This window comes from Schistocerca gregaria, chromosome 7 (assembly GCF_023897955.1).
Source record: "Schistocerca gregaria isolate iqSchGreg1 chromosome 7, iqSchGreg1.2, whole genome shotgun sequence".
Taxonomy (NCBI): domain Eukaryota; kingdom Metazoa; phylum Arthropoda; class Insecta; order Orthoptera; family Acrididae; genus Schistocerca; species Schistocerca gregaria.
In genome coordinates, this window is record NC_064926.1 from 545154363 (window position 1) to 545167345 (window position 12983).

At 40.0% G+C, this 12983-nt stretch overlaps 1 protein-coding gene across 3 annotated transcripts in view; it reads right to left on the reverse strand.

The window, feature by feature from the left end:
- Positions 1-12983, reverse strand: part of LOC126281327 (protein tramtrack, beta isoform-like) — a 137999-nt gene that overhangs the window by 81016 nt on the left and 44000 nt on the right. For all 3 annotated transcript variants that reach the window (XM_049980184.1, XM_049980186.1, XM_049980185.1), the window contains exon 6: positions 6006-6167. In XM_049980184.1, the coding sequence (XP_049836141.1) occupies positions 6006-6167 (162 nt within the window). The remainder of the gene's footprint in view (positions 1-6005; positions 6168-12983) is intronic.

Consider the following 12983-nt stretch of genomic DNA (forward strand, 5'->3'; position numbering starts at 1 on the left):
TGCGTCTTCTCTATCTCTTCTATCAACCCTATCTGGTACCGATCCCACACTGGTGAGCAATATTCAAGCGGTGGGCGAACAAGTGTACTGTAACCTACTTCCTTTGTTTTCGGACTGCATTTCCTTAGGATTCTTCCAATGAATCTTACTCTGGCATCTGCTTTACTGACGATTAATTTTATATGGTCATTCCATTTTAAATCACTCCTAATGCCTACTCCCAGATAATTTTTTGGAATTAACTACTTCCAGTTGTTGACCAGCTATATTGTAGCTAAATCATAAAGGATCTTTCTTTCTATGTATTCGCAGCACATTACACTTGTCTACATTGAGATTCAATTGACATTCCCTGCACCATGCATCAATTCGTTGCAGATCCTCCTGCATTTCAGTACAATTTTCCATTGTTACAACCTCTCAATATACCACTACATCATCTGCAAAAAGCCTCAGTGAACTTCCGATGTTATCCACAAGGTCATTTATACATATTGTGAATAGCAACGGACCTACAACACTTGCTTGTGGCAACCCTGAAATAACTCTTACTTTGGAAGACTTCTCTCCATTGAGAATGATATGCTGTATTCTGTTATTTAGGAACTCTTCAATCCAAGCACACAATTGGTCTGATAGTCCATATGCTCTTACTTTGTTCATTAAACGACTGTGGGGAACTGTATCAAACACCTTGCAGAAGTCAAGAAACACGGCATCTACCTGGGAACCCGCGTCTATGGCCCTCTGAGTCTCGTGGATGAATAGCGCGACCTGGGTTTCACACGATCGTCTTTTTCAAAAACCGTGCTGATTCCTACAGAGTAGATTTCTAGTCTCCAGGAAAGTCATTATAGTCGAACATAATGTGTGTTCCAAAGTTCTACAACTGATCGACGTTAGACACATGGGTCTATAGTTCTGCACATCTGTTCGACGTCCCTTCCTGAAAACGGGGATGACCGGTGCCCTTTTCCAATCTTTTGGAATGCTACGCTCTTCTAGAGACCCTCGGTACACCGCTGCAAAAAGGGACAAGTTCCTTCGCGTACTCTGTGTAAAATCGAACTGGTATCCCATCAGGTTCAGCGGCCTTTCCTCTTTTGAGCAATTTAAATTGTTTTCCTACCCCTCTGTCATCTATTTTTATATCTACCATTTTGTCATCTGTGTGACAATCTAGAGAAGGGACTACAGTACAGTCTTCGTGTGTGAAACAGTTTTGGAAAAAGACATTTAGCATTTCAGCATGTAGTCTGTCACCCTCTGTTTCAGTACCATTTTGGTCACAGAGTCTCTGGCCATTTTGTTTTGATTCACCTACCACTTTGACATAAGACTAAAATTTCTTAGGATTTTCTGCCAAGTCAGTACACAGAACTTTACTTTTGAATTCATTAAATGCCTATCGCATAGCCCTCCTCAACTAAATTTCGCTTCCTGTAATTTTTGTTTGTCTTCAAGGCTTTGGCTATGTTTACGTTTGCTGTGAAGTTCCCTTTGCTTCCACAGCAGTTTTCTAACTCGGTTGTTGTACCACGGCGGCTCTTTTCAATCTCTTGAGACCTTGCTTGACACATACTCATCTAGTGCACATTGTATGATGGTTTTGAATTTTGTCCGCTGATCCTCAACACTATCTGTACTTGAGATAAAACTTTTGCATTGAGCTGTCAAGTACTCTGAAATCAGCTTTTTGTCACTTTTGCTAAACTAAAAAAATCTTCCTACCTTTTTTAATATTTCTACTTCCGGCTGAAATCAATGATGCAGTAATTACTTTATGGTCGCTGATTCTCTGTTCTGCGTTAACTGTTTCAAATAATTCAGGTCTGTTTGTCACCAGAAGGTCTAATATCGCCACGAGTCGATTCTCTGTTTAAGTGCGCAAGGTAGTTTTCAGATAATGGACTTTTTATAAAAATAAATAAATAAATTCAATGGATTCTTTGTCCCTGCCACCTGTTATAAACATTTGAGTCTCCCAGTCTACATCTGGTAAATTAAAATCTCCATCCAGAACTATGACATGGGTGGGAAATCTGTTGTTGTTGTTGTTGTTGTTGTTGTCTTCAGTCCTGAGACTGGTTTGATGCAGCTCTCCATGCTACTCTATCCTGTGCAAGCTGCTTCATCTCCCGGTACCTACTGCAACCTACATCCTTCTGAATCTGCTTAGTGTAGTAATCTCTTGGTCTCCCTCTACGATTTTTACCCTGCACACTGCCCTCCAGTACTAAATTGGTGATCCCTTGATGACTCAGAACATGTCCTACCAACCGATCCCTTCTTCTAGTCAAGTTGTGCCACAAACTCCTTGTCTCCCCAATACTATTCAATACCTCCTCATTGCTTATGTGATCTACCCATCTAATCTTCAGCATTCTTCTGTAGCAGTACATTTTGAAAGCTTCTATTCTCTTCTTGTCTAAACTATTTATCGTCCATGTTTCACTTCCATACATGACTACACTCCATACAAATACTTTCAGAAACAACTTCCTGACACTTAAATCAATACTCGATGTTAACAAATTTCTCTTCTTCAGAAACGCTTTCCTTGCCATTGCCAGTCTACATTTTTTATCCTCTCTAATTCGACAATCATCAGTTATTTTGCTCCCCAAATAGCAAACCTCCTTTACCACTTTAAGTGTCTCATTTCCTAATCTAATACCCTCAACATCACCCGACTTAATTCAACTACATTCCATTATCCTCGTTTTGCTTTTGTTGATGTTCATCTTATTCCTTCCTTTCAAGACACTGTCCATTCCATTCAACTGTTCCTCCAAGTCCTTTGCTGTCTCTGACAGAATTACAATGTCATCAGCGAACCTCAAAGTATTTATTTCTTCTCCATGGATTTTAATACTTACTCTGAATTTTTCTTTTGTTTCCTTCACTGCTTGTCAATATACAGATTGAATAACATCGGGGATAGGCTACAACCCTGTCACACTCCCTCCCCAACCACTGCTCCCCTTTCATGTCCCTCGAATCTTATAACTGCCATCTGGTTTCTGTTCAGATTGTAAATAGCCTTTCGCTCCCTGTATTTTACCCCTGCCACCTTCAGAATTTGAAAGAGAGTATTCCAGTCAACATTGTCAAAAGATTTCTCTAAGTCTACAAATGCTAGAATCGTAGGTTTGCCCTTCCTTAATCTAGTTTCTCAGATAAGTCGTAGGGTCAGTATTGCCTCACGTGTTCCAATGTTTCTACGGAATCCAAACTGATCTTCCCCGGGGTGGGCTTCTACTAGTTTTTCCATTCGTCTGTAAAGAATTCGTGTTAGTATTTTGCAGCCGTTACTTATTAAACTGATTGTTCGGTAATTTTCACATCTGTCAACACCTGCTTTCTTTGGGATTTGAATTATTATATTCTTCTTGAAGTCTGAGGGTATCTCGCCTATCTCATACATCTTGCTCACCAGATGGTAGAGTTTAGCCAGGACTGGCTCTCCCAAGGCTGTCAGTAGTTCTAATGGAATGTTGTCTACTCCCGGGGGTCTTGTTTCGACTTAGGTCTTTCAGTGCTCTGTCAAACTCTTCACGCAGTATCATATCTCCCATTTCATCTTCATCTACATCCTCTTCCATTTCCATAATATTGTCCTCAAGTACATCGCCCTTGTATAGACCCTCTATATACTCCTTCCACCTTTCTGCTTTCCCTTCTTTGGTTAGAACTGGGTTTCCATCTGATTTCTTGATATTCATTCAAGTGGTTCTCTTTTCTCCAAAGGTCTCTTTAATTTTCCTGTATGCAGTATGTATCTTAACCCTAGTGAGATAAGCCTCCACATCCTTACCTTTGTCCTCTAGGCATCCCTTCTTAGCCATTTTGCACTTCCTGTCGATCTCATTTTTGAGACGTTTGTATTCCTTTTTGCCTGCTTCATTTACTGCATTTTTATATTTTCTCCTTTCATCAATTAAATTCAATATTTCTTCTGTTACCCAAGGACTTCTAGCAGCCCTCGTCTTTTTACCTACTTGATCCTCTGCTGCCTTCACTACTTTATCCCTCGAAGCTATCCATTCTTCTTCTACTGTATTTCTTTTACCCATTCCTGCCATTTGTTCCCTTGCACTCCCCCTGAATCTCTGTACAACCTCTGGTTCTTTCAGTTTATCCAGGTCCCATCTCCTTACATTCCCACCTTTTTGCAGTTTCTTCAGTTTTAATCTACAGTTCATAACCAATAGATTGTGGTCAGAGTCCACATCTGCCCCTGGAAATGTCTTACAATTTAAAACCTGGTTCCTGAATCTTTGTCTTACAATTATATAATCTATCTGAAACCTGTCAGCATCTCCAGGGTTCTTCCATGTATACAACCTTCTTTCATGATTCTGGAACCAAGTGTTAGCTACGATTAAGTTATGCTCTGTGCAAAATTCTACCAGGCGGCTTCCTCTTTCATTTCTTACCCCCAATCCATATTCACTTAGTATGTTTCCTTCTTTTCTTTTTCCTACTGTCAAATTCCAGTCACCCATGACTATTAAATTTTCGTCTCCTTTCACTACCTGAATAATTTCTTTTATCTCATCATACATTTCATCAATTTCTTCGTCATCTGCAGAGCAGTTGGCATATAAACTTGTACTACTGTAGTAGGCATGGGCTTCGTGTCTATCTTGGCCACAATAATGCGTTCATTATACTGTTTGTAGTAGCTTATCCACACTCCTATTTTTTTTATTCCATTATTAAACCTACTCCTGCATTACCCCTATTTGATTTTGTATTTATAACCCTGTATTCACCTGACCAAAAGTCTTGTTCCTCCTGCCACCGAACTTCACTAGTTCCCACTATATCTAACTTCAACCTATCCATTTCCCTTTTTAAATTTTCTAACCTACCTGCCCGACTAAGGGATCTGACATTCCATGCTCCGATCCGTAAAACACCAGTTTTCTTTCTCCTGATAACGATGTCCTCTTGAGTAGTCCCCGCCCAGAGATCAGAATGGGGGACTATTTTACCTTTGGAATATTTTACCCAAGGGGACGCCATACAGTAAAGCTGCATGCCCTCGGGAAAAGTTGCGGCTGTAGTTTCCTCTTGTTTTCAGCCGTTCGCAGTACCAGCACAGCAAGGCCGTTTTGGTTAGTGTTACAAGGCCAGATTAGTCAATCATCCAGACTGTTGCCCCTGCAACTACTGAAAAGGCTGCTGCCCCTCTTCAGGAACCACACATTTGTCTGGCCTCTCAACAGATACCCCTCTGTTGTGGTTTCTCCTACCGTACGGCTATCTGTATCGTACAGGCATGCAAGCCTCCCCACCAATGGCTAGGTCCATGGTTCATTGGGAGGGGTGGGGTGGGGTGGGGTGGGGTGGGGGGGAGTTCTACCTGAAATATTTTTCAAATTTTCCTCCAGGTGTTCTGCCACAATAGCTACTGAGCCAGGGGGCCTGTAGACATCCAATTACCACGTTTGGGCCTGCTTTAACCATGCCCTTCACCCACATTATTTCATATTTTGGATCTCCATCAATTTCCTTCAATACCATTGCACTTTTTATCACTTTAACGCCAGATTACAATGAGAGTTGATGAATACAGCTATGCATCTAACTTGTAACATCATATTGTACTGCTTATGCACGAAATGGCAATAGTGTGTGTGTGTGTGTGTGTGTGTGTGTGTGTGTGTGTGTGTGTGTGTGTGTGTGGTAGGGGGGGGGGGGGGGCACGCGCACTTTTGTGAATGTGTACATGTCTTCCTTTCTGAAGAAGGCTTTGGTCGAAAACTCAATGTGCAACAGTCTTTTCATGGTGTCTATCTGCAACTCAATGTCTCTTCTTTACAGTGAGTGCAATCTGTCCTCTTCATAATACTGTCGATATTCCAACCCGATATTCCAACCTGGACTTTCCATTACTTTGCAGTGCTTAAACTCATAGAATAAAACTCAGGCTGTAGTGTAGTATAACACTAAAACATAAACTTCTTAAGGTGATGATTAATATCAAGCTTACTCACAGTTGCTGGTAAATCTTCATCCATATAGTCATCCATGGGAACATTAACAAATGATGGCAATTTTGGATTCCCTTCTTTCTCTCCAGCTTCTGCTGATTTATTACCTGCGTCTTTATTTTTATGGCTGTTTGGAGTGTCTGAATTTCCTGTACCATCACGGTTCTGTAAATGATTTAAAGAATTAATAAATGTAAAGAAGTGAAACATGAAAAAACAATTAGATAAAAAGGGAAAGGTAGGACTTTATAGCTTCAAGCAAAAATATTACAATAAATGGAAAAATGATCCACCTCATTGCTGATTTGAGACACGGTAACCATTTGCTTCTAATCAGAGAATAAAAGGACCTTTAAGAACCACAATCTGTCCCACCTGTATGGTGGCGCTATTCAAAAGTAAGTCGGTTCGAATCTTCTTGGTGGATGATATTTTCAATGTCAGTAACTGGACAGCAAGGGGAGGAGAAATTGTGGTGTTAAGTTTCTGATCACCACTCTCATACCAAAACCCTGATTGAAATTTCAATTCTCTCTGCAGTGTCCATGAAGTGAGACCATAACACATTGTGGAGTGTGATCTGTTCACCGAATGGGTGTGTTAAGTTCTGCAGCCCCCTCACTGCTATTCAAGAACAGGCTGTGTGCCAGCAACATATTTCACACTCTCCCTCCCATTCATCCATAATAACACAAACCCAACACTGCACTATACATCCGTATGGCGGACATACACACTTGACAGTTCATAACAGGCCAGAGCAACAGCAAAGCACCTTCACTAGGACCTCACCTAGAATGGTGATGTGGGATTCCTGCATCTGCTCCCCAATGATCACTGTCTGAGCATGGCTCTATTTTGACTTTTTTGAATAGTTATAATTACTTGCACTAAAAATGTTGCTGCAGAAAAGTTAATAAAAGGGTACACGTGAAGAACAACAAAGAATTCGTAAGTTAAGATACTGTACCAGCTAGCAATAGGTTCCAACTAATATTATCCAGAGAAGTTGCCAAAAAACACCTTGTCTCAAATATGTGTGAAGTGGCTCTAATCTTAAAGTGGCCGGCACAAAAGTAGAGCCCTCAAGGTCACGGCCACTGCCTGCTACCAGCAGGTGCTGCAGGCTGTGATTTAACCGCCTCTCGACTTTGTTGCCATGTAGGTACAGTTAGTGGTGCGGTAGGTCAGAGCATCTGAAAGCCGTGCTACATCGAGTGTTCACGCCTGATCTCAGTGTCTTAATGTCTTTAGAAAGGTGCTTTGGCATGTTCAGTGGTAAACAACAATGCATGAGCAACGGCCTACTTGTAGTACTCCTCTGGTCGGTGTGCGTAAAGGGCAGAAAGACATTTGTGAACAATCGAGAATTATCATATCAAATGTACTCAATTTTTTACTGATCTGACCGACAATGAAGGCGAAGAGTAACTTAAATTTTGCACAAATTCGTGAACTTACTGCTAGAGCTCCAAGTCAACTGTAGGCTGTTATTAGCAAATCTGTGTCACTGGCAGAATCACCAAAGGTGAATGAGTATTTTTATTCTCCAAGAAAAGATACAAACGTGAACGGAAATCTACCGACTTTTACGATTTTAACAATGAGCTTGTGCATAGAACTGTATTTTGGATATTACAACAGAGGAGAGTATCTAACGGCTAAAAAAAATACAGCCAGACCTCCGTTCTTCGTCTTCTCCGCTCCTTCTGTTTCGGATTTAAGAAGTTAATGACGGACAGAAATTCTTAATGGAACGCAGAGCCATTGTAGCAGCAAGAGCGAAGCTTTTGCGTACAATGCACTTCTTGCGTGCTGAAGACACCAGGCCTGTAGTGTACTTGGATGAAACTTGGGTTTCACAGAAGCACATCAATACATACACATTACACGACTCTAAAGGAAATGGCGGTTTGAAAGTCCCTACTGGTAGAGGTGGCCGATTAACCATCGCAAATGCCAGTTCATTAACCACAGGTTTCATACCAGAGGCCAAACTTGTTTCTCATGGTGGAAAAGTTCATGCCAATCCAATTGCCATTCAGAAATGAATGGAGAAGTTTTTAAGAATATGTATATTCGACTGTTGCTGTCACATTCAAATTGGTGCAAGGCAGATATCTTGGAGTGGTTAAAGAGACAGAATGTTTCATTTTCAGTCAATGAAACATTGTGGTACTTCTGTATCGACTGTACATATAAACAGTGCAGTAACGCAAGTGCCAGCACCTATTCTAATTCTCCGAGAAGAGCATATAAATCTATATTTGACAACTTTTACAAAAAGCTAGAACATAGAATTGTATTACTTTGGTACGACAGAAGATAGTACCCGATGCTTAGAGAAATACAGGGTAATGTTCGTGATAAAAATGATTATTCTGGCCAGTCATTTCAATGCACTGGCCAGCAAGAAACTGTAATGATGGACGAAATTTGTAACACAAGACAGAGACACTGCAGTAGTAAGAATGACGTTTTTGTGCCCCAAACATTTATTGTGTGCTGAGAAAAATAGGCTTACAGCAAATTTAGATAAAACTCGGTTTTCACGAAACCTTTCGAACAAATATTTTGTTTGACTTCAGTGAAAATTACTTTTGCACAGCATATGTTGGCGTTTTGAGTGATTGATGCAATGATGAAGGATATGTATTAGCAGACAGTAAAATATTTTTGGGAAGTAGGGAATATTCAAAAGCATATTAAAATGAGCTGTCCGAACAAAACTCTTTGTGACAGCGTACAATGACTCACGCGCTGCTGCGCACGGAATATCGTGGAAGTAATTTGTCTCTGTATGTGATACAATACAATAGCGATGTCTGAAATGTTACGAAAAATAATTTTGTAGTTTTCTTAATCACTTTCTCACTCACCGCACGTTTCTTCGCAGAGAAAGGCAAAGGTCCCGAGTTCGAGTATCGGTCTGGCACACAGTTTTAATTTGCCAAGAAGATTCATATCAGCGCACCTCCGCTGCAGAGTGAAAATCTCATTCTGGACCCATCATATTCTAGACTAAAAATAGAGTATCATACAAAAAAACTGGCAATGCTGTAAGGTAGCGAGATGGCCTTTAAGCCCTATTTTTGTGCTGGCCACTATAGTGATAAATACATCCAACAACGCACATCAGAGTACGACATATGTTGCCAACGGACGAGAAAGAGGCTAAAACAAGGATAAATAGCAATTTGTATAAATTTCTCAAGAACACACTATTTTAAATATGCCCATGTTTGCAGACAGCATATTCGCATTTACACAACAAATATGTACCACATTTTTTTTCACTGACAGAACCAAACAATGGAAACTGCTCAACTGACAACTAGTGCCTCGACAAATACTGACAGTCACATTAGTTTTATGCCTGTGCCGACTGAACACGATAACAAAACCTGGGTTCGGAATATCCAGTTCAGCACTCACACCACAGATCACGCAAATGGCTTTGCAAGGTTTGGGATCTTCCAAATAATTTTCACTTTCAATGACGCCAGCAGAATTAAAAAATTAACTAACTGCCATCTTACTTCTATTTATTACTACAGTTCTTCTTCTTCTTCTTCTTCTTCTTCTTCTTCTTCACATTACCACCACCACCACCATATGCAGTTCAAATTACAGCTTTAATTTAGTTCACCACACTTCACAGGACCACATGAATTAAAGAATGTGTTTGTGAATGTCTACAATGCCAAAACTGAGATGCCCAGTGGATGAGGGGCCTGGCCCAACAGATAAAAAAATGATTTACACACAAAACACACAGCCTGACACCAACTGTAAGCAAATTACAGAATATTGCGGTTAAATCTTCCTCCACTATATTGCAATTTAAATTTGTTATGGAGCAAATTATTCCTTTGTTTCCTTGTCCACATCGGCGAGAGACCCATCCTATCACAGAAGGCACACATTCATTGTTGCAACAGCTAAATGCAGCTAGTGATATTTCAGTAAAAGCTGCAACAGCACACACTCGTGTGGGGTATATGGAGATCTTACAGCATCATGACAGGGCGCACAGGCAGACAAGGAAAAAAAATTCCCAGATCTCCTAGTTAAAGTCACCTTTTCCTGGGTGAAAATACATTTTCTACATACAGTACACTTTCCCTTTGAACTATAAAACTTTAGCATTGCATTGCATGCAGGGGGAGCAACTGAAAAAGTTTTTGAAACCAGCACCAAGTCGCTCTTTGTATTTTATATTTATGGATTTGTACAGTTGCACAGCCAATTTAATTTTTGGTGCTGCCAATGTCATCATTTACTGCTGTACTTTAAATGTAAGTTTAAGTACTACAGTACAGCCAGTTTAATCTTTAGAGCTGTCAGACAATTTCAAACATAAGTCACCATACTGGAAACAGAACATGCACTTTATGTAACATCAATGCACATTTTCCGTATCAACTCAATTCATATCTTTTGCAGTTAATATTCCGATGATGCTACTGTTCATATGGAGAGCGAAACTGGTAAGTAAGAAATACAAACAAGGGAATGGTCCAATAAGACATGTCAAAACCTACCCTGAAATTTTTTACACAGGAAGAAGACAATGAAAGAAATGCACTGCCAACTTTTTAGCTGCTAAGAAACACTGCAAGTATTTCGTAAAAAAAATTGTTGAAATTACACATTTTTGCCACACGAAGAACAGCTCATAACACTGATTTGTACATCCCTGCCTGCCTAGTGCACAACTCGGCGAATCACTCACGCAACACCGCATAGCGGAATTATCCAGAGTTCACAGACACCAATTTTAAGCACCTAAAGCCTGGTTTATGGCACAGTGAATGGAAGAAAACACGTGTATATGAGCATTTGCAGAAAGTTCGCTTCCATTTCCTTGTATATGGGAAGAAATGTTTATACTAGAGGAAACAGAAGAAAACACGAGGTAGCGACACTGCCTATGAACACTGTGTTGCCAGTTTTTAGTTTTGGGAGCTAATGTTAGGAATACAGGATACAACTTTATCTTGTTAGAGCCACAGTGCACAACTTTGCTATTCAGTGAAGATTATATTGGATGGCAAGCGCACTGTTCTTAACGGAGTAAGAATTTAAGTGTCTCAATTTGTATGGAAGCGCGACACGTGTGGGGATCGTGCACTTTACACGGAATTGCATCTCCATCTCTCCTTAGCACTGGTCCAAGATTTTCCTCGTATGTCGGCTACCATTTTTACCTGGCTTCTCATTACCACCGAGGGGAAATATGTAAACAGAACACTAATTACTGACATCAAGCATCATCTCAAAGAGGCAGCACAGCTAGTATTTCCAATACACGTACAGGTAAGGTCGAATGGTCATATTCATCACCCCCCCCTCCCCCCCCGAAAAAAATGTTCTATTGGCGAAGAGCCCACGTTGTGGTCCAGGGAGTACAGAATCAAATCCCGTTCAGACCACAACTTTTTGACTATGATTTTAACTGAGCATTCACTTCTCACAGATGTTGGAGTGGTTCGGATTCCACTTTAAACCGCAGGTCTCAGTTTTCCAATTAGGTAACTGGGGAAGGTTAGGGACACGTAAGGTTGCAGTGACACCCAGTTGAAAGACCTGCAAGAGGCCTACTGGGTACACCAGATAGAATTCTCTTTTGCTAATGCTTGTTATTTTGTTTGCTCCCATGAAATTCTGGCTTAAGCTATACCAACATTTTTTTGAACAACAGCATATCAACAGTTCAATTCTTGCACATGTAATTCTGACAAAGTAGCTAGCACAGAAAACAAAATCATTGCAGTGTTTGATGTCACAGACGACTTCCATGAATGAGGAGTTTTAATTTTTTGAAATGAGATGAGATGTGTCTTGCAATACTACATTTTATAACAATTCCTGTAGGCCATTCCTTATAATAATGTTTCGATGTTGTACATTTGACTATCAGTGAAACAGTTCTTCTTTTATTCCCTGTAGACGTCACAAAAATGTGAAGTGTCAACTGAAAGACAGATTTTTCTTGCACCAGGCACACCGGGCAAAGGAAAATTTGATGCAATCAGGCACTTCACAATAACCACTAATTTTATTTAGACAGAACTGGGATGGAGTCAGAAATGGTCCCAGCTATTGTTCTGCATACTGCGCTGCATACCAGGCATTGGCAAATTGGTAAAGCGTGTGTAGAAAACTGGTAATGCACAAATGAGCTTAAGAATACTGGTCCGCTTGCAAACCTGAAATGAGAGAGAGGTATCAGAAATTATGTTGTCTGATAATTTCCTGAAAAATGCTTTCCACTGTTGCAAAAATTTTTTATCGAGAGGTTGAATCAGTCTAGTAGTTCCAGGCGGAATCCACATTACTTGGCACTTTAGAAAATAAAACCTGGGAAAAGAAAGTTTTGGGAAGATCTTTGATGCACAGCTACACGTAAATGCATTTTACTATTGTGAAAGTATAAATACAAATTCGCTCAAACATAGCATGTTAACTTCTGAAGCACTGAAATCAAGACAGTGATGGGTTTTGTCAGCCAATCATAGCTCACCAGCCAATGACAGCAGATATTCAGAGCACAGAACACGTGATGTAGTCATCCAATAGCAACATCACTGTTAAATAGCATGAACACACAAAATAGGACAAAATTAATGGTTTGAATTAATATACATACAGTATCGCTACAAGAAAACCTAAGCTTTCATGTACAATATCAGTACTTTTTTTTCTTTTTTTCGTATTATCCTTTAAGATATGTCAAACACAAATGTCGCAGTAAAATTTTAATTAATGACAAAAATGTCTGGTCTTCTGGCTCCAAAATGTTTCTGAGTGGCTGGTCCTCAAAGTGCTAACTTTTGAGTGAGAGTCAAACACTGTGCGATTAAGAAATTCATCACACATTCTCACAAGTAATATAATTCATCTTGCTTAAAAGAAAATTAAATTGCAACACTTCTCAAACCGCCATTTGAAATACTTTCCTGCAACCTGTTAGAAATG